Genomic DNA, 20748 nt, shown 5'->3' on the forward strand with positions numbered 1-20748 from the left:
GTTCTCGAGTCAAGAGGATGGATTCAGAACACTGGTAGACTTGGAACAGTGACAATAGAGTAACAGTATATTCAAATAGTGGCTGTCTGATATACATGGATTATCTTCGAGTCGTCTCTACATAAAGCTACACAAACACTACTAGAGGGAGGGAGGCAGGCAGGCACCCTCTACCACCATTTAAGGAACATTCCATGCATGAGAAAGAAGGTCTCGCCAAACGAGACATGCCAAGCTGCTCTCAAGCGAGCTCATCTCATGCCTCTGGCCGAGAGAAGAGGGAGAGATCGGGTAGTGGTAGGCAACTGCGCGTCTCCAGGCCTAACTATACGGTAACCTAGTAAGCAAACAGGGTGAGATGGCGGGTATTCATTCCTCGACATCAGCCATCTCAACGTCCCCGTCCTTGGATTTCTTCTTCTCTTTGCTCTTCTTCTTTTTCTTCTTTTCCTGCGGTTCGCCGCTTTCTTCCGCTTCTTCCCGCTTCTTCTCCTTCTTTTCCTTTTTAGACTCCTTATCCTTCTTGTCTTTCTTGTCTTTCTTATCCTTCTTCTTCTCTTTTCGGGCGCTGGCATCTTCGTCGGCGCCGTTTCCGTTTCCGTTTACCTCTTCCGCAGCTTCAACAACCGGCTGTTCGTCTTTTTTCTCAGCATCCTCCTCGTCCTTTGCCGCCGTCTTTCTCTCGTCGTTGGCTTTCACGTCGCCCTTGTTCTTGGGCGCGGCCGCGGCCGGCGCCTTCATCTCGTCGAGCTCCTTCATCCAGTTCTTCCAGTCGAAGCGCCGCGTCTTCCACATGTCTCCCTTCCACGTCCGCCAGACGCTGCGCCCCATCCACGACTCTCGCAGCTGGGACTCGTGCGAGGCGAGGGCGGTCATGACCTTGTCCTTGATGTGCTGGGGTATGCTCCAGTCCTTGCCCTTGCTGGGGATCTCGGCGATGGCGTTGACGAGGTTGTGGCCGTACTGTGACGTGGCCAGCTCGGGTATGTGCGGCAAGAGCGTGTTGACGAGGCCCTTTTGGAATAGGGAGTTGGAGGACGGCGTGTTGATGGCGGTGGTGAGGACGGTGACGGTGGGCAGCGATGTGTCTGCGAGGCGGAGGACGAGGTCGGATGGCAGAGCGAGGATGGATTCGTGGACGGCCTTGGATGGGCCGGGGATGGATAGGAGAGTAGTCAGTAGCTTGGCGCCGTGAGATTGGACGGCATATTGGTTCTTGGTTAGCTGCTGCACGTCCTTTTTCTTCTTCTGCTCCTCCTCCTCGCTGCCTGAAAGGGAGCACAATGTCATGACTAGATCGGCGGGCTGACTGCCACAGCCCTCTTTCAGGCCCTTCATCAACTTCTTGATCTCGTCATTGATGTTTCTGGCCGCGCATCGCTCGAAGAGGGTCGACAGGACGTTATATCTGGCTTTGGAGACTAGCTGTGGAACGGTCGGCGCAATCTGATCGACGGCCTTGGCGAGATCGTCTTTGCCGAGCCGCTGTAGTACCCGGATGGCAGGGTAGCACGAGATGTCGTTGCGGACGTAGCCTTGTATCCTAGGTAGGAAAATGTTCTGGTTGAGCGCCTTGAAGATCTTTCCCGGCGCGTGCGTGACGAGGGTCTCAATGAGCCGCGAACCGATCTGGTCGTAGATCATGCCGTTGACGAACTCGGAGGCCGCAGAGGAGCCATCGGACAGGGACTTGGGGGCACCAGGGAGGAGCTTCTGGAGGAGAGAAGGCGAGGCATCGTCAGTCTTGCCCTCCTCACCCTTTGCCGCGCCCTTGGCTTCGCCCTTGTTGAGAGTCAAGTCCAGCTCCAAGATGAGCTGCAGAATCGGGTTGCCGATGGGGTGCTTGGCCAGGACCTGGATCGCCGTGGCATCCATCCCTTCCACCGAATCCTGCATGATCTTGTTGGCCGCCATGATGAAGGACGCCGGCACCGCTCGCTTGCCGCGGTTCTGCGCATCCGCCTCTGACGACCCGACAACTGTAATCTTCTCCTTCCTCTTGCTCTTGAGCAGCGTCCGCGATGACTGTTCTTCCAGGGGCATCCCGGACAGGACGAGCAGCAGGACCCGCAGCGTATGTGAGGCGAATCGGTCGGTGATGAGGTACCCCAGGCTGCCCTCCAGCTCATCCAGCGTCGCGAGGAACAGGTGCTCCATGGACGCCTCCGGCTGCTGGCCCTCGACATCCGCGCCCTTTGTGTCCATGACGAAGCCGGTGAAGCCGTCGGCAAGCTCCTGCGTGACGACGCCGGCGGAGCGGAGGAAGAGCGCCTCGCAGCAGTGGCTGGCGAAGCGGTGCTGCACCAGCGACAGGAAGTGGCCGCCAAAGGCCTCGAAGAGCTGCTTCTTCTGCGAGGTGCTGGCCAGCTGTATCAGGCGCTCCATCAGCCGCGAGCAGGACTGGCTGCTGGCGATCTTGAGCTCCTTGCCCTTGGCCTCGCGGTAGACGCTCTGCAAAAAGATGTCGCGGTCCTCGGGGGTCGGGAACTGGTTCAGCTCGAGCATCTCGTCGGCTCGGCGGAAGTACTCCTGCTCGTCGTCGGCCAGCATGCCAAAGAACTCGCGTTCGCCGGGGCCGCCGCCCTGATGATGATGATTGTGCGATGATTCGTAGGTGTCTTCTTCACCGTATGGGGCGTCATTGTTGGTGCTGTTGTTGTTGTTGTTGTAGTAGTAGTCGTTGGTGTTGGTGTAGTCGCCTTCGTCATCTCGGCGCTGGCGCTTGTGTTCGTGGGAGTTTGATTTGGCAGTGTCGGAATGCTTGCGCTTGCGCTCCTCGCGCGCGGCGCCTCTTTTTGTTCGCGGCTTGGGCATTGCTGATCTGACAGGCAATTCGGCAGAAATTGCGTGTGGGAATCGGGAGAGGGAGACGGACAGAAGAAGAGCTGGAGATGAAGTTTGGGAACTTTTTTTTTTTGTTAGACGGAAGATTGCCGTTGATAAGATCTTATCGCAGCTAGCGCACTTGACAGGGGTCACTCATGCAGCAGAGTGGGGAGCTGGGGTGTCGATTCTTCAGAAGGCGATGGTGGTGATGCGTCAGTGAAGGTTGAGCTCTCACATAAACTGGTGGTGGGAATATTCCAAGAATCTGTCAGAAACGATCGAGCAGATGATATGGATGTAAATTATGCGGTATAAGGGTGAGAGCGGCTATTCGAATTTCTGACTTGGCTACCGTCGAGTGTACCTCATATGGGACTGATCTATAAGATACAGAGCAAGTGTTTGTAAGTATCCTATGCGAAATCTATATCCAAGTCTTTACAGATTTCAATAAGTGGAGCGTAGTAATCCAATTGCAAGTCAAACAGAATGAAAAGAAGAAGAAAATGAAGACATGGCTCAAGTCTATCCGTCAGCCGCCTCCCTCTCGATCAAAAGACCAGTTCCTTTTTCACAAGGGAATGGCCTGGCTGATCTCATTCATGGCCTTAACCAGGCCCTCAACCGTTCCCTCCAGCGTCTGTACATTTACCACGACACGCAGAAAGCTGCCGTGGTCGCCGGGAGCGTAATCGACCATGAAGCCTCTCCCAATCAGCGCCTGGGCAATCTGCTGCGTTCTCCGCGTGTTCGCCTTGCTATCAGAAGGCAACCGGCCTCCAGGGGCCGAGTAGAAGCACACCTGGAGACAGGGAGGGGGGTTCGTCGACACCATGACATAGTCGCCAGTCTCCTCGAGCAGCTTGTACAGGTAGCTTGCCATGTCGAAGGCATGGTCAATCTGCCGCTCGAACCCCTTGGCGCCGTAATAGATCCAGGCCAGCGCAACCTTGAGGGCGTCTCCTCGCCGACCGCACTGCAGCGTCAAGTCCGCCAGGTCCCAAATCTCCTCGTCGACGTCGCCGCCGTCGTGGAAGAGATATCCCGCCGATGTGCTGTTGGCGCGCTGGAAGATGCGCACGTCCGGGCCCAGCAGCAAGGAACACGTGCAGGGGGCGTTGAGCATCTTGTGCGGGTTCACCGTCAGCGAGTCGGCCAGGTGCGAGCCCTTCATCTTCCAGCGCTGCGCCTTGGAGAAGATGACGCTGCCGCCCCAGCTGGCGTCGATGTGCATCCACAGGCCAAACTCCTTGCAGATCTTGGAAATCTGCTCAAACGGGTCAAAGGAGCCCTTGACCGTCGTGCCGGCCGTCGTGTTGACGTAAAGGGGCGTCTTGCCTTGCTTCTTGGCGAGCAGGATGAGCTCCCGGAGAGCTTGCGGCCTCATCCGGCCCTCGCCGTCGACGGGGACTGCCCACACGGCGGAGGAGCCCATGCCGGCTGTCATGGCCGCCTTTTCCACCGAATAGTGGCCGTGTTTGCTGGTGAAGACGACAAAGTCATGCTTGCCGTTGCCGTTCTTCTTGCTTTGCGGGTACAGCGTGTTGCGAGCTACGATGAGAGAGGTGAGGTTGGATCCGCTGCCGCCGGGACATGACACGCCGCCGGCAAACTGCCCGTCAAAGTTGAATAGGTTGGCAAATGCCCTGGTTGTTGTCTTTTCGATGACAGTCAATGCCGGAGAGACGCTGTAAACGTGCAGCTAGAGGAAGCGGGTTAGACGGATGAACCAGGCAGTTGAGTGTGCATGAGTCAGGACTACGACTCACATTGGTGTTGAGAACAGACAACAAGAGATCGGCAATGACTCCCACCTGAAAGTGTCCATCAGCATCTGGTTCACAAGCATTCAGCGCGGGGGGAGGTTGTTATTGTCGGCACTTACGGGAGTATTACTCGAGTAGAGCTTGTCCAAGAAGCCTTGATCCCAGGTATTGACGCTGTACTTGAGCAGCCTCTCTATGCTCTCTAAAAGGCCATCTTTCCCCAGCCCTTCCTCTGGCAGCAGAAACTTTAACCTGGCGACCAGATCCGAAGGCTTTTGTGAGTCAATCAGGACGTTGTGAGGCTCTCCGTTGGCATCGACGCCCAGGTTCCCCGTGGGCTTGTCAGCCGCGGCATCGTCGGCAGCCTTGATAAACGGAATGATGAGCTGCTGAACAGACTCTAGGAGCTATAAAAAAGCGAGATTAGTCTCCAGCCAAAAGGGTAGAGCTGAAAAGGGACCAAGAACGGTCAGGGAAATGGGCTCGTACATCGGCAGTCTCCACAGCCCTGTTCAGCTGGAGTTGAGGCTCGCCGTTGCTGGTGAGGCTATTGCTTGTCGCAGTCATGGCTGGCGATTATTTATTTTTAGAGCAAAGCAAAGAGAGAGAAGAGAATGGTGTTTGCTGTTGTTGTTGAAAGAGAAAGGGGGAGAAAAATTGCAGATGAGAATCGCACACTAAAAGATAGCAGGAGTGCCACCGGTCTCTTTATTTACTAATTCGCTCAGCCTCGACTTGCAAATGCAAAGAGGCAGCGAGGATGACAGAATCTACCAGGTAAAAGGGAGCACGGGGAGCAACAACAACAACAACAACAACAATGCTAGTCCTGAGCCAGCCTGACACGATTCCATGGAGCTGACGAGGCAAAATCCAAGGGTTCCGAATCTCGGCCAGATGGATTGCAGATGGAGGAGCATCTTGATTGCTCAAATCTCAATCATCCTGCATAAAGGTATATCAGCACTACAGCAGAAATAGAGGCTTTGGGAAAAGCGAAAAGTCGATTGAGACTTTGCTGCTGCTGCTGCATCCACCAACCAGACACCAAAAAAGCCCAAGAGAGAGGCGTTTCGCATAGTCACTTTTAGCCACTCTGCGACCTCTTGTTGCAATTGCGCCATTGAGCGGCCTTCTGTCGTTTTGCAGCCTCGGCCTGTCGGGGATATTTCGCGCGAATGAATCAACAACTTTTGACAGTTGGCGGCTAAAGATGCCGCCGCTAGGCTCTGGCGTCATGCCGCTCAAAGTTGAAAAGCGACGTTCCGAATCTCATACAGATTCTGCTTATGGAGTGACGATGGCTTCATCATACAGCATCATTGACGATAACAGTCTCATCTTGTTTGAGATCGCTGGATTGACAAAGGTGCTGTCATACTGGTTACCTTATGCTTACAAAATCCACTTGCGAGTATGACGATTATGGCAAAACTTGCCATCATTTAGGCCACTCAGTGAGACAACATTAAAGACATGACGAAACTGTGGAATAGGCGACCAGTGATATCGCGGCTCGATGCCCAAAAGAGAAACGCATCTATCTTTCGATAGCGCCAGCCTTGGAATCACCAAATCGTGATACATACCTACTATATTTTCCGTCCTGGCCAAGAGCAGGCTGCATCACGCTATAGACGCAGAATCGGTTTCCATATGCATTCTGCATCTTCCATGCATCAGCCTGGCGTGGCAACAAGACGGCGGAGATTCCCGGCCAGCCTTGCTGATATTGCATCGATGACGACTATCAGTACGACACAAACGCGTTGGCTATATGGCTGCCGCACTCATAATGACCAAGACAGCTGAAATCTCAAGCCGCCGTCAACTGAGCTCCAGGCAATAAGCTACCTACCTACCTAGGCAAAGTTCAAAAATATTCCTTTCAGCCGTCACAGAGCCGTTGTTCTAGGGTCAGTTTCCGGTGTTCCAGGGCGCAATAAATGAGTCCGTCTCAGACAAGACGGCAGAGCAAGACCTGCAATGCATCTCAATGGCATGTCTGGATCGAGCGGCACTGCCATCTCAGGCAGGAAACCCTGTCACAACGTCGGTATATCCCGCGTGGAGGTAGGGCGTTAATAGCGAAAGTAGTAGTACATAGAATGAACCGTTACCGTGATGCATGGGGCAGCATCTGCAAGACCATCCATCTGCTGTTTGGCGAGATGATTCTGTGTCCGAGGAACGCAAGGGAAGCGGCAGCGCGCGTTGAGCGAGTGTAGCGGCGCGGTGCAGGGTAGGGAGTCATGAGCATTGGGCGTGTGATGGTGATCTTGATCTTGTACTTGTTATGCAGCGACGGCTCAAGGGGATCCTGATTTCTGTACCTACTCGGTACTATGATGTAGTGTGAAAGGAGGCAGCTTTTTTGGGAGTCGGCTATAAAACGCATTGGAGTCTTGCCTGGCTAAGAACCGAGAGCATTGTTCCCTGCCGCCACGATGGATATACAATGTGGTTCAAGTGCTGGTAAACGTCAAAAAAGAGGCTGTCTGCCAATTACGATGCTTACCACGGGAATGCCCATGTCATCCGTCTCTTTCGACCGTCTCTGAATGAGGAATGATAGTATCAAAGTATAGCTGTCCCTGGATCAGTCAAAAAGAGGTAGACATGGTTCGCATTGGCTACCAAATTGCAAGCCTTGAGATTCTGATACTGCCAAGGTTGATGCGGCATCTAGCCGATGATGCAGAGGCTCCAGGGGAGCCCATGACTTGCAGGCTTCCCTGGAGCTCCACACAGGCCAACGCGCCGTGATTAAACAACCGACAAGCATCAGTCGAGGGAATGCAAGTGCAGTTACAACAGCCAGTGCTGGTGCTTGTGCTTGTGATGGAGGCACCTGTATGTGTATGTACCTAGGTATGCAGGCAGGGGTGCGAGGTATCACAGCCTCACAGCCTCAAATCGCCGACCTGGTACTATTCTTCGAACACAGCCACAGGATCAAATAGAGGTATGATGAGAGAAGCAACTCAATGCATACCTAAACTGCAAAGATACTCTCTGTACTAATGCTGTTGTCTGCCACTCTGCCTCTGTGTGTCAGGACGCAATCATGCTCTGTCCGCTGCGCCCGTCTCCCTTTGTTAGTACTAACTCATCTACATGCAAACCATCAAGCAACCCCCCATCCCGGAGCATTTTCCCATCATTCAATCACTCAAAACCACCCATAAGACCTCTCACGTCCCCCTACAGGCTTCATCCCCGTCACTGAGAAACTAAGCTTCAGTTGCAACGGGGACAAAAATTGGCGGGGGGCCTGCCCCGAGTGTCTCTCGCCTAAGTAGCAGCAGCCCCCGAACCCTTGTCGTTGTCGGCGACGAGCGAAATTGCCCGCGATGCACAGCGCCCAAGTTGGATTAATGCCCAGCTTCTGCTGCTGCTGCTGCTGCTGCTGCTTCTTGCTGGAATCTGCATGAAATGGTCCTCTTGCGGCTCTTGACGGAAATCGACAGACGTCAAAATGCCAGCGGAAACCCCTGGCCCGTGTGTCCACTCCGCTCTTCACGGGTGCTCAGGCTGCATCTGCATGCCCTTTTGCTGTCTCTCTTGTTGGTCTGTCATTATGTAGCCTCTGTACAGATAAGAAGAGTCTGGCCGCGTATTACAGGTGAGACCTTGCTTGTGCTCTCCTCAGCTGGTCTCTCATCATCCCCCCCCTTTAGCTGCCAACCAAACCCCCCCCTAATAACAGCTCTATGCCTACGGCCTCCTCCTACCTTACTGTACCTCTCTCTCTGGGGCATATTGTATCTCACCATCAAGCCTCTGAAATCCTCCCAAAAAAGGAAAAAAAAAAAAAAAAAAAAAAAAATCCCGGACCCGAGCCCATCCATCCAATATCAACGAATCCTGCCACGAGCATCCCCTGATCCCGGCCCTTGGCGTCGCTTGCCCCGGACCCCTTGACGCTCCTTGTCCTCTCTGGGCCATGCAAAATTTCGCCTCCACAGGCCCGCCAGCTCTCCGGGAATCCCTGCATTGTGTGTGTGTGTGTGTGCCCTTTTCCTCTCTCTTCTTCTGCTTTTCTGTTTCCGCTGTGATGGACAAGCTGCCCTGCTGTTGAGCTGTTGAGGTATCATCAAGTGAGGACCTCGGATGTATTCTTACCAGGAGGAACCGAAAGAGACTGACCTTTCTCTCTCTCCTCATCTGTCAAATTGTTAATACCTACCTAGTCCAACATGCATACCCAGTAAGGTATGTATGTAGTGCTAGCAGTTATCTGCCGGTGAGTGGATTCGCAAAGGGATCCCCGAGCCCCAGATTTCCAGGCCCATTCATTCATCAAAGTTGCAGCAGTAGCCTTTGCCAATAATAACGATTCCAACCTGCAGCTGGCGGTTGGTGCTAGTAATAATACATAGCAGTAGTACTTCTGCCAAGTTGGTGTTGCTCACGATCCAAAGCGCGGGTCGTACGGGAGGCACAGCCGTTCTTGTTTCTCGTGTTGGCGGTTGAAAATCCCATCGCTTTTCCTTGCTTTTCTTCTTCTTTCCTTTTTTTCTCCTCCCTCCCCCCCCCTCTTTGCTATCCATACTTACCTTATTCTGTCTTGACTACTCTAATTCTCATTCTCCCCTGTTCTTTATTTTCTTTCTTTCACTTGTTTTGCCAGTGTCTTTTTTTTTCCCCCGCCGTCTTATTATTCCTTCAGCCAGCAAGTTCGAGTTCAACAGCCGAATTGAGTAAGCGGAGCTCACCTCGCTCGTACCTTGCATACAAACCACTCCTTTGCGAATACTACCCTACCTTCAACCTTGCCTTGACCCGGGCTTCTGCTCTCTGCCCGCTTGCAACGAACGAAAACACTGTCCTTTGACAGACATTGTCACCATCATCGACCGTCCTCCGTTGTCCTCTGACTCTCTCCCTCCAACTCTTTTGCGCCTGCATATATCGCCACATCTCAGCTCTGTACGGGCAGCACAACAGCTCAAACCGTCCAACTCTCCTCATCCTCCGGCGCAAAACACACGGCAAAAAAAAAAAACACCACAACCACTCACACACACACACATACCCATCTTTCCGCCATGGCATCACAAACACAAAGCCCCGTGCCCATCTCCATCACCATCTGCGGCGACGGCGGCTGCGGCAAGTCGTCCATCACGCTGCGCCTCGTGCGCTCCGCCTGGACGTCCGACTACGACCCGACCATCGAGGACAACTACAGCGTCACGCGCGTCATCGACGGCGTCACGTACCACCTGTGCCTGACGGACACGGCCGGCCAGGAGGAGTACCGCGGCATGTGGGCGTCGTCCAACCTGGGTGCCGACGCCTTCCTCATGGTCTACGACATCACGTCGCGCGACTCGCTCGACGCCCTGCAGCACTTTGACGAGCTCATCGACATGGAGGCCGAGGTGCGCCTCGACAACGCCGAGCGCGCCCGCGCCGCCGGCATCTCCCCGGCCTACACCGGCTCCGGCGCCGGCGCCAGGACCGTCCCGCCCGTCAAGATCGTCGCCGGCAACAAGTGCGACCTGCAGGAGAGCCGCGCCGTGCCCGCCGCCCAGGGGCTCGACTGGGCCCGCAAGCACGGCGCCGGCTTCATGGAGACGAGCGCCCGCCTCGAGGTCAACATCGAGGAGACGTTTGCCCTCATCGTCAAGCGCGTCGTCGAGCGCCGCCGCCTCGCCGAGGAGGGCGTCCTCGACAACACCGAGATGAGCTCCCGCGGCATGACAAAGCCCCTCACGCCCCTGCCCGCCGGCGCCGACGACGACGAGAAGCGCGGGCCCGGCGTCCGAGGGCCCATGATCAACGGGGACAAGGTCGGCCGCGGGCAGGGCGGCTTCTGGAAGAAGTTGCGGTGTTGGTGATACTAGAACAAACACAGACCAACGCGCTTGGAATGCCGATGAAACCACAAGGGAGGAAGAGCAGAGCGGCCGAGACAGACGAGATCAAAGCCTTTCATTTCCCTTGCACACAAATTTTCTGTGTTTTTTTTTTTTTTTTCTTTTTCTTTTTCTTTGTGTTTGCTTCATGTCTTGTTTCAATGCTTGCTGATCAGCCGGGAGCACATCTTTTCTTATGTTATTTGTCATTTCCCCCCGTGTTTCTCAAGTTCGGTCCTTGTTCACAGATACCACATGGATACGTATGGCGGGCGTCAGGGTTGAGAGTATGATCTTTGGAACAAAAAGCATCGTCAGCGGAGGGACAAGCAGGTCTGTTTTTTTCTTTTATGTAGTTTCTTGTGTTATTGAAAGCGTCATGTATAAACAAGAGTCATGTATATCTACCAGCACAACTGCTTCCTCGCAGGCCTACCATACCTAATCTCTGGAAAGCAACGTTTAGATACCTATGCTTTCTGTCGAATAGAAACATCAGACCTGAATCACTGGAACCTTGATCGTGCGAGCACCGAGTCAAACACTCAGTTGGTTTCAAGATGAGAAAGAAACAAATTCCCAGTTGCAAAACCTTCCACCACTCTGCTTTGCAAGACACACGTCTATAAGCGCCGCAAGGTTTGGTGTATATCATCCATTACCGTCCCTGATAGATCCCAGAATATTGCCCATGCCCAATAAAACACCAAAAAATAAAAAGAAAAACTGACGTCGTCTTTCCCTTGTCTATAACAACGCCCGGCCAAGCTGCATCACCGCAGACGGGGGCCATTCCATTACTGCCTGCTGTCGACCCAGTCCCTCCACTTCTTATACTCGGGATAGTTGAGGCTGACTTTCCTGCCTTGATACCGCGTCAACTTGATGTCCAGATCCTGCCACTTGGAGCGACTGCCCATCCACCCGGCCTTGCGAATCAAGCTGAAGAGCGCCTCGTCCTTTGTCCAGCCCTGCTCCAGCGCCACATCTGGCAAATACGTCGCGCCGTAGCGGCGACCGCGATCGGAAAACGAGATGCGGATGCCGTGCTTGCCAACCTCCCAGTCGTGCACGTCGTCGGCCTCCTCAAAGTCCGTGAGCAGCGTCACGGCGGCCTGGAGCGTCGGCAGCTCGCGCTTGGAGATGGGGCGGAACCGCGTGTCCTGCAGGGCGGAGATGAGGGCGTACTCGGGGATGCCTTCGGCCAGCGGCTGGGATTCAAAGGTGCCGATGCAGCCGCGCAAGGAGACCTCGCCGTCCACCGGGTCGACGGTGTTCCAGGTGACGAAGAGGGGAGCCGCTGTTGGCGGGGCGTCGGGCAGAGAGGATGTGGATGTCGCCGCAGTAGAAGCCGCTGCTGCCGAGAGCGATGTCGAGGAGGAAGACGACGATGAAGAGGAAGACGAGGCGGTTTCGGCAGCGAGACGCCGGAGGGCGGGATTCAAGGGAGCAGCGTCAGAGGGGCCGGACGCGGCAGCCGAAGCGGAAGCGGAGCTGCTGGCCTTGTATTCGGCCCACGAGGACTGGATCTCCTCAAGGGAGAGCGGCTTTCTGTTGTTGAGCTCGGCGTCGAGAGCCTCGAAACAAAGGAGACAATGCTCAACGGTTGCCATCGCGGAGGGTGCTTGCAGCGGAGAGACACGGAAAATGAGAGGATAGAGCAAAGCACGAGAGAGGAGAGGAAGTAGTATGTTGTCACGGAGGAGCGAAGAGATGGCGAGAAAGTGGGAAGAGATTGGTTTTGTTTCTTGTTTCAACGCCACTTTGAGCGACTAGAGGAGAGTATTAGAGGCAACCGGATAGAAAGAAAAAGTTTTTCAACTTTACGGCAAGGCAAGAATTTTCCACGAAATAGCGAGCAAGAGAGGGGAGGAAGAGGAGGAAGAGGAGTGGAAGCACATGCAAGAAGGGCCAACGTCCGTGATTCATTGCATGCCTTCTTCCCGAGTCCAGCGCCCCCACCTGTGACTGGAGGGGACCCGGGCGACCCCGCGATTCGATGCGTGAGGTAGTACCTTTTGCTGGGCTCGGGACTGCGGTGGCTGGGAGAGAGGCTGGAGAGAAAAAGGAAGAGGGAATCAGAAAGAATTCGCTCCTCGGGACATTGATTGATGACGAGATCGATCCTAGAAGCAAGCCACGGTGGCGCAGGAGGTGGCGGTGTGGCGGATGCTGGGTTTTTTTTTCTCTACGGTTCTTGCGATGTAGGTTGGATGATGTAATCAGCTATAACGAACTTTGATTTGCGGGGAGAAGGATGGTTCGCCGGGATGCTTTTTTTGTTTCGACTGGTGTTTCAACCGGCGTTCATCAGACGTTGGTGATGCTGGGGATTTCATTTCACCTGCTGCTGGGGATGTATTACCTGTCTCATTAAGAAGGTGCCCTTTGGTGTGGTAAGTAAGCTTGAGATACACATTAGCCTTGCTTATCTGCCATCTCGATAAGCTGTCCGGCTCTCAACAAGGGCTACCAATAGAAGTCAGTGAGAGATCCCGAATGAGACCTGTTGTTCAATTTTCAAGCTCTGTAGCAGCGTCCTGCCAAACGTTCAACTACCAGTCCTTTCAGATAGTCCCTTTTGATCAAATATCGCAATAATATACTTTGAGCAATCACTGGGCCTTGATTTGTTTTGTTGACAAAATTCCATCTGCTGCGACTTACACCAAACCAAGCAGCCCCTCCACCTCCATGCTAGAGGTATCTCTCACCCGCAGACCCCAACACCACGCAATTCACTCTCTTCCCGAAATTGACGCTCTTTCGTAACCATGCTACACATCCATACGCGCCGTGTATTAAACCAGTCTCAAGGTTCTTCTCGTCCTTGTCAGCGCCCAAAAAGGTACTTGTCCTATCTAGCTGACCCCAGGCCCGAGGGAGGCTTCTGAAGCACGCCTGCGTTTCAGGTCCGCTGCCCTCCCCCCCTTTCTCCGTAACCGTCTCCCGATCGAAACGAAACCGGAACCGCCATGAATCATCTTTTATGCCATTTCCAGCAACTGGATTTCACCCACTCTGTAGCAGCACTCCGTAGCATTCAATTCGGAAGCGTTGTCTTGTCTCGCGTTTCCCCCTACGCCGCCGTTGCTCAGAGCGCTAAATCGCTTGTTCATCAAAAGGCTTTTCCCCCTCCTCCGTGCCTGGTTTGGTTTGGTTTCGACTTGATATGACCCCCTCGAAACGTGGCCAAGGGTCCCAATTGATGGAATTCGCAAGGATGGAGGCCGCTCGCCTCTGGGCCTCTTATTAGGTATTCCCTGCCTCTTTGTTGTTTCGGGGCCTCAAGACGCCGTGTTTGAGATCGCTTCCGACTTGCCGATAGTGACCAGGAGAGAACGTAGTGTGTTTGACATGTCCATCCCATTCGTCGTAAGTTTCGAAACCAGCCAGGGCAGGCGGCTCTCCCATCCGAACATATAAACAAACTGCTTTCTTCCCTCCTCTCTTCTTGGGGTTTCTCTTTTTTTTTCTTTCTTTCTTCATTCCTTTCAAGCATCCTTCACTCACTCCTCGTGTTTTCCTTCTTGGTTCTATCTTCTTGACTCTTGTCGCCGGTCGACTTTTTTTCCAATCAATCGCTTCATTCTTCTTCAATTCAATCTCTTTTCTTTTTCAAGTTCACCCTTTTGCCGAAAAGGAAAAAAGTCACACGTATCCACATCATTCAAGATGCAGTTCTCCATCATGACCGTTTTCGCCCTGGCTGCTGTTGCCATCGCCATGCCCACCGGTACGTCCCCCTCTCCCTTCAACAACACCACGAAAACCACATCTCTGCTTACCTCATATATACCCCTACTCTCAACGATGCTAACTCTCATCAACAGCCAAGCACAACACAGTCGCCAAGCGCCAGATCGTCAGCGACGCCATCCCCGCCAACGCCCCGGCCATGACAGACGCCAACGGCAACGTGATCCCCTTCGTCGCCAAGGACGTCTACGTCCACCCCGTCGGATCCAAGGCCAAGTAAAACAACTTACACGGCTTCCACGGCGCTTTATGGTTTCTTTGCAGCAGCAAACTTGTCAATATCACGAAAAAACAACAATCAGGAATGGGAAATGTATAATCGCATGCAGTGCATTTAAGGAAGATGCGGTTATGGCTCTACTTCTTTTATTGAAGGGTGATCAAAAAGAGAGGGGAAAGAAGAAGGGGGAATGTGCAAGGAGAACCAGATGGTATGGAAGCACTTGGGGAGAGTGAATTAGTTATTCGCAGGGTGTGATTCTTCAATATGGCGGCGCATCTCGCAAGGGGTGCGTCGTCCTTCTTTCTACCATGATTCCCTCGTATGGTGCTTTGTGCTTTGAACGACAATAATCGTGACATCCCTGTGATGGGAAGACAAATTGTATGTGCAAAATAGGGTACGGAAGAGCGACATGCCGAAACGGAGGATCAAGAACCTAGAGCTTCTCCGTCTGCTCACTACTAATTCAGGTTAATTCAAGCAACTAGAGCCGCTGTCAGTGTCCACTGTTGTCAGTTCGAGAACAAGTAGTAATTCATGATTAGTATTTGTCGATGCAGCGGGAATAAAGCAGCCAAATGGTAATGTAGAGCGGCTCGCATGGCTGCCAGTATCGCGGCAACGTGGCGTGGCTGAGCATCTCTAAGCGCGGAAGAGCGTATTGTCGACTGGAACCTTGCTTCTTCGGTGGGCGTGCTGTTAAAGAATAGGTACCTGAGGAAGAGAGGTGCTAATAGCATCAGGAACAGAACTGCCTCGTGACAAGGCCCGCTTCCCAGCGAGCACACTTGATTCGATCAAGCGTCTTGTATCCGGACGAGCCTCTACCAACAAGCTTTCCACGGAGAATATTGACGATCGGATGCATGTCGGACTTAGCAGCTTGCACCGCCTCTCGATCCTGAGGGGACCATGGGTAGTGGCCTCCTAAGGCGTCTCAATCCAGAGATGAGTCTACAATATGATATACCCAGGGAAAATCCTACGTGGCAATGTTGATGCTGCTTGGTAGTTCGCTTCCAGGCATCACGTACTTCATACACAACCTCACAAGCTTCTCTCACCGTTGCCGATGCCATGATGGCCTTGAGAGAGGGCACATGAGGTAATACGCTTTGCTCGCAGCGATGCATCCAGTATGTGCTCAACTAGATACCTAGTAGCATTTACCAGGTAGTGCTTCCATCGTGTGAGAAACTGGAGGCTCAAGCATGAGCTCCTCCACCGCTTCTCTCTTGAAATCCTTTCGCCAATCAAGACTCAACCATGAGCTGAGCACGACTCCACATTGGGCGCCCAAAATAGTACAACCCTACCGTCATTGTCAGCCTGGGATGCCGGAGCCAGCTGGCGGGTTCGATCTGGCGAGCTTTGGCTCCGCTGCGACTCTGCAAGACGCGCATCTTAAATGCTGACAGACATGGGTGTCCGTTGCTTGGGATCCAGCACCAAAAGACAAATCCTCTCGACGGTTAGGACCAGATGGGGATGATCGTTTCCGCCCTTGGGGTCGCCTGTCGTCGGGCAAAAATAGAATCTCACCAGAGGCGGTTCTTTTTCAAAATGGGCAGCATCGAGATTTGGGGGGTGAAGAGGGAACACATCCTGCAGAATAGTTGAGCAACGGAGAGGAAGTGAAGGAAGAGGAGGAAGAGAACATTCAAGAGAGACCCGCGCTTACGCCTGCTCACCAATGGCACCATGTCGTCTTGAAAGTCCGCCAGGCAGCCGAGCATTGATCCGTCCGTTGCAAACTAGACTCAGGCTCCAGTTTGGGCATCTGCTTGTCTAGACAGGATGAGCCATTCGAGCTTGGGCTGCATGATTTCACTGGTCGTGGCACAGGATCGTCCCTAGTGTCGCCAATAGAGAGTGCAAGCTCAGCTCCTTCAGCCGCAACAAGCCCCCCCAATTCCCCGCGCGTCTACGGAGTAGGTGTCCACACAATAGGCTGCTCACTCCAGAGACGAGCCCGAAGCCCTCCCCTGGTTCGTGAGACGGCGGTGCAAGTTGTCTGATCACTCATGGGCGGATGAGGCGCCGAGGGCGGCTCGGCTAGCCCAAGTCTACATAGCGTATTCAGACAAGCGGTCTCTGGTGTTGAGGAGGGTGGAGAGTTCCACGCCATGTATGGCTTAAATGAGACGAGGCCAGGGCTTGGCCGCAGGGCAGACTCGATGAGGCTGGAGATGATTAGTTGATCAATATGGATTCCATCGATAAATGAGTAAATATAATTCTGTGCCGGCCCGCCTGCTGCATGAGGCTTGAGGGGGAGGACCCAAAGGTGCTTACCTGCGAGCCTAAACAGCCCTACCGCACCCGAGCAGACCTACCCAAAGCACTCAACACTTGGACATGCAAACTATCCAAGAGCCCTGACGAACAGCAGCTGGCATCGGACCTTTGTGCTGCTTTCCTGCGCTCGCCAGCCATAGGCCAAAAGAGCGTTCCGTATATCCGTTCAGGAGCTCATAGCCACACGTCGAACCATGGGCAGCCACAGGGCACAGGCACAGTTTGAGCGTGCAAAATGGCGGCTGCTGCTTCTTGCCCCAGCCTGGTCGGTGCAGCTGACGCTGGCGCTGGGAATGCTGGGGCTCTTCTCATGGAGACTAGGTGACACAATCCGTTACTTCGACGACAGAGACACGGCCGGTAAGGCTCCTGTCATCGAATATGTGTGAGTCTCAGCCCTCTCGTGCCCAGAAGCTGGACCAGTCGAGCAACGACGCTGATGTTTCGAAGCTGGGAGGCGACAAATATAGCACTGTCGGCCGTCGTGGCATTCTGTACCATCTTTGAGATTGCCAGATACTTTGCCGAATCGTTGACGCCATGGACCATGCTGTTTACCCATGTTGTCAAGCTAGCTTGCGCATCCGCCATCCTCGCTCTCGACGTGGTCATCTATGTGCAACGAAGCGACTCCCATTATTCTCTGATTGGCCTTGGCATGGACGCCCTGTTGATGTAAGGCGCCTCGTATCTTGTGGTGATGGGGGTCGTTGGGGTTCGCAAAACTGACAGACGCATAGGGCTGTTGCCATTTCGCTCGCCATCTATGCCATCATCGCATATCGTCGGCTGTCCAAGTATGACGACTATGCTCGCCCCGTCAACGTCAAGCCCTATGGCTTCAGTGATGGGCTGGAGACCGATACGCCCTACTCTTCGTACTCGAGCCGAACAGGAATGCTCAAGTCCATGGAGAAGCGAAGTTCCCTCGGATCAGAGCGCCTTAGCGTCGGATCGTACACGAACCCGTCCGTGGTGCAGCCAGCAGAGCAAAGGCCGAGACGCTACAGCCATGAGAGAGACACGCAGTTTGACGAATACATGGTGCGCAAGACGTCCATCAGCTACAAGCCAGATATTACTTTGCCAAAGTCTCCTGGAGAATCGCCTTTGGGTGATTCGTTGACCGCGGTCAGCACACCGGGGCATTCTCGCTCAAGAGGGTCGAGTGTGTCGCAGGCAATGAGCTACAACAGCGACCACGTCTTGGTTTCGGTGCCGGAAGAGGAGGCTGAAATGGTTGACGCAGAGGCTGATCAGAAACGGGATCGGGAGGCTCTGCTGGGACACGCCCCATCCTCGTGAAGCCAGGGACCATCGATTCCACAGGATGAGAGGTGCTGCGGAATGCCCAGGTATCAGAACTGGCGGAGCAACGAGCTCAGGCAACCCGAGGCGAACACACGCGGAGCTGAATAAGCGATAAACGAATTATACCCGGTCAATATGGGAGTTCGACTCCCTCGAGGATGGTGATGGCACATGGTCTCTGGCGTTATGCATGAAATGGATGGAATCACTCCGTACTAATCTGCGGAGATATGCGATGTTATGAGTTTAGAGTTAACGGAAACGGATATGATCATATAGAGAGAGATAAGCGGTATCGAGCCGATACTGTCGAGAAGTTGTCTGGCGAGTCCGCAAACGGATGAAAGAAATCGAATAAGAAAGAAGTCCATTTTTTGTATAAATGCATAGAAGAAGGCCCCCCGTTCGTGTGTTCAATGATTAATGCAGCCGAACTTACAGTGACGTTGGCGTGCCAAATCAAGATACATGGGAGGAAGAGCCCACTGAGATCTCCAAGATACCCGGGCACCACCAGAAGAGCAGTCAGTGATTGGGCTGCACCGCGGGTCACGTGCATCCAAGGCCATGACCTCGACAATGCTCTCCAAGGAGCTGGTCGAGCTGGTCATAATATCCGCGGGTCCTCATTGGCGACGACTGCCTGTGGTCCGGATTCTGGAGATTCGAGCTTTGCTGGATCTGCACTTCTGCTCGGCTCGGCTATTCGAGTCCAGTGGCTTTCTCTATACATAGAACTGAGCTATATAGCACCAGACCAGACCACAAGCCTCTGGTGCCTCCAGCCCGAGAGCCAGAGCCAAAGTTCCCACCCCAACCCGCTAAAACCACCTCCATCCCACCTTTTCGCCCAGACCGCCTACCTGGCCAGCTGCTTCGAAACGCGCCCCAACCAATTCATGTCGAGCGTCGAGTGCGGCTTCTAGCCTCATTGTCTAGAGCTGCGCAAGGCTGACGCGTGGCCAGAGGCGCATCCCAAACACCGTCACCATGAGTCGAACACTGCCCGTGCGGCAGGCCGAGGAGCTGTAGGTAATATGGCCACTGTTTACTTGCTGGGGCGGAGGGGCATGTGGCGTCTGATGGATCGAGGGCGTGAGGGACTGAATGGACGATGAGGAGGAGGAAGAATAAGAAGAAGAAGAGGAGGAGGAGGAGGAGCAGGAGGAGGAAGAGGGCCAACGACAACATCAAACAACCCCCCGGATCGCAAGAAGCTCTTTTCTCATATTTGCTAACCCATGGCGCGGCGGCGGTAGGCACAAGTCCATCATAGCATATCTCGCGGCGAACAACCTGGCCGAATCCGCCACGGTGCTCAGGCAGGAGCTGGGCCTTGGAGAGGATGTCTTCGATGCGGCGACGACCAAGAAGTACGAGGGTCTGCTAGAGAAGAAATGGACGAGCATCGTCCGGCTACAGAAAAAGGCATGTCCGTTGAACCTTGGCTGCCCAGCGCTTACCCGACGGCTTGTCTAACAGGCGTAATGTTTTTTTGCGACCCCCTCAGATCATGGACCTCGAGACCCGGAACGCGGAGCTGCAGTCCGAGGTCGACAACGCGACGCCCTCGTCGCTCTCACAGAAGAACAAGGACCCCGTTTCCTGGCTGCCGAAAGCCCCCTCACGACATACTCTCGAGTCGCACCGCGCGTCTGTCACCTGCGTCGCCTTCCATCCGCGGTTCACGTCGATAGCCTCGGGCTCCGAGGACTGCACAATCAAGATCTGGGACTGGGAGCTCGGCGACCTCGAGCAGACCATCAAGGGACACACAAGACCGGTCCTGGACCTCGACTACGGCGGCCCCAAGACCGGCATCCTGCTGGCCTCGTGCAGCTCCGACACGACGATTAAGCTGTGGGACCCGGCAGATGGGTACAAGAACATACGCACGCTGTCGGGCCACGAGCACAGCGTCAGCGCCGTGCGCTTTATTCCTTCTGGCGGCACCGGTTTCTTCTCCTCGGGCAACATGCTCGTCAGCGGATGCGGTGACAAGACGCTCAAGATATGGGATGCCAACACGGGATACTGCGTGAAGACGCTCAACGGTCACGCGGGCTGGGTGCGAGACGTCTGCCCGTCCCTCGACGGGAACTATCTGCTGTCGACGGGCGGCGACCACACCGGCAGGCTGTGGGAGCTCACAGTCGCAAACCCCGAAACAAAAGTCACGCTGATTGGCCACGAGCACGTCGTCGGCTGCTGTGCTTTCGCCCCGCCTGCCGCATACGAGCATCTTGCTGCTTTAGCAGGTTTAAAGAAGCCCCCGCCTGCGAGCAGCACAGCGGAATTCATGGCAACTGGCTCACGAGACAAGACGATCAAGCTGTGGGACGCCCGAGGCAACTGCATCAAGACCCTCGTCGGCCACGACAACTGGGTCTCAGGCGTCATGTTCCACCCGGGAGGCAAGTATCTGCTCTCCGTGGCCGACGACAAGTCGCTGCGATGCTGGGACCTCAGCCAGGACGGAAAGTGCGTAAGGACGCTGTCCAACGCCCACGAGCACTTCATTACCTCGCTGAGGTGGGCTCCGGCGAAGCCCAAAGATACCCCTACAGGCAACGGCACGGCGAACGAAGGCGAGGGCACCCCCAGGAGGGCGGCGGCCGCGTTGGATATATCAGATGCGCAGATCCGTTGTGTTATTGCGACGGGCAGTGTCGACATGACAGTCAAGATATGGGCAAACTAA

The 20748-nt window shown here is 54.3% G+C and overlaps 7 protein-coding genes across 7 annotated transcripts; 4 read left to right on the forward strand and 3 right to left on the reverse strand.

Moving 5' to 3' along the window:
• Nucleotides 1–711: 711 nt before the first annotated feature.
• TRIREDRAFT_60879 (uncharacterized protein) lies at nucleotides 712–2580 on the reverse strand (the record flags this gene model as incomplete). The annotated part of the gene is made up of 1 exon (XM_006965097.1): nucleotides 712–2580. A coding segment is annotated over one exon (1869 nt), but the record flags the coding sequence as incomplete, so codon positions are not given.
• A 638-nt stretch (nucleotides 2581–3218) lies between these two features.
• Nucleotides 3219–5159, reverse strand: TRIREDRAFT_121664 (glutamate decarboxylase; the record flags this gene model as incomplete). Its single annotated transcript, XM_006965098.1, has 4 exons — nucleotides 3219–4528; nucleotides 4596–4640; nucleotides 4712–4999; nucleotides 5082–5159. The coding sequence occupies 4 exons, from the start codon at nucleotides 5157–5159 to the stop codon at nucleotides 3398–3400; spliced, it is 1542 nt and encodes a 513-aa protein (XP_006965160.1). The 3' UTR covers nucleotides 3219–3397.
• A 4484-nt stretch (nucleotides 5160–9643) lies between these two features.
• TRIREDRAFT_107035 (ras small GTPase, ras subfamily) lies at nucleotides 9644–10438 on the forward strand (the record flags this gene model as incomplete). The annotated part of the gene is made up of 1 exon (XM_006964935.1): nucleotides 9644–10438. The coding sequence occupies one exon, from the start codon at nucleotides 9644–9646 to the stop codon at nucleotides 10436–10438; it is 795 nt and encodes a 264-aa protein (XP_006964997.1).
• A 481-nt stretch (nucleotides 10439–10919) lies between these two features.
• Nucleotides 10920–12069, reverse strand: TRIREDRAFT_47806 (uncharacterized protein; the record flags this gene model as incomplete). The annotated part of the gene is made up of 1 exon (XM_006964820.1): nucleotides 10920–12069. One exon carries the CDS (start codon nucleotides 12067–12069, stop codon nucleotides 11254–11256), a length of 816 nt encoding a protein of 271 aa, XP_006964882.1. The 3' UTR covers nucleotides 10920–11253.
• Nucleotides 12070–14131: 2062 nt separating this feature from the next.
• Nucleotides 14132–14435, forward strand: TRIREDRAFT_107037 (uncharacterized protein; the record flags this gene model as incomplete). The annotated part of the gene is made up of 2 exons (XM_006964936.1): nucleotides 14132–14192; nucleotides 14290–14435. 2 exons carry the CDS (start codon nucleotides 14132–14134, stop codon nucleotides 14433–14435), a joined length of 207 nt encoding a protein of 68 aa, XP_006964998.1.
• A 2495-nt stretch (nucleotides 14436–16930) lies between these two features.
• TRIREDRAFT_3787 (uncharacterized protein) lies at nucleotides 16931–18041 on the forward strand (the record flags this gene model as incomplete). Its single annotated transcript, XM_006964759.1, has 3 exons — nucleotides 16931–17121; nucleotides 17187–17411; nucleotides 17477–18041. The coding sequence occupies 3 exons, from the start codon at nucleotides 16931–16933 to the stop codon at nucleotides 18039–18041; spliced, it is 981 nt and encodes a 326-aa protein (XP_006964821.1).
• A 933-nt stretch (nucleotides 18042–18974) lies between these two features.
• On the forward strand, nucleotides 18975–20748 carry TRIREDRAFT_77642 (uncharacterized protein; the record flags this gene model as incomplete). The annotated part of the gene is made up of 3 exons (XM_006964937.1): nucleotides 18975–19075; nucleotides 19307–19483; nucleotides 19530–20748. The coding sequence occupies exons 1-3, from the start codon at nucleotides 19038–19040 to the stop codon at nucleotides 20746–20748; spliced, it is 1434 nt and encodes a 477-aa protein (XP_006964999.1). The 5' UTR covers nucleotides 18975–19037.

The sequence above is a fragment of the Trichoderma reesei genome (assembly GCF_000167675.1).
Source record: "Trichoderma reesei QM6a unplaced genomic scaffold TRIREscaffold_8, whole genome shotgun sequence".
Classification (NCBI taxonomy): Eukaryota; Fungi; Ascomycota; class Sordariomycetes; order Hypocreales; family Hypocreaceae; genus Trichoderma; species Trichoderma reesei.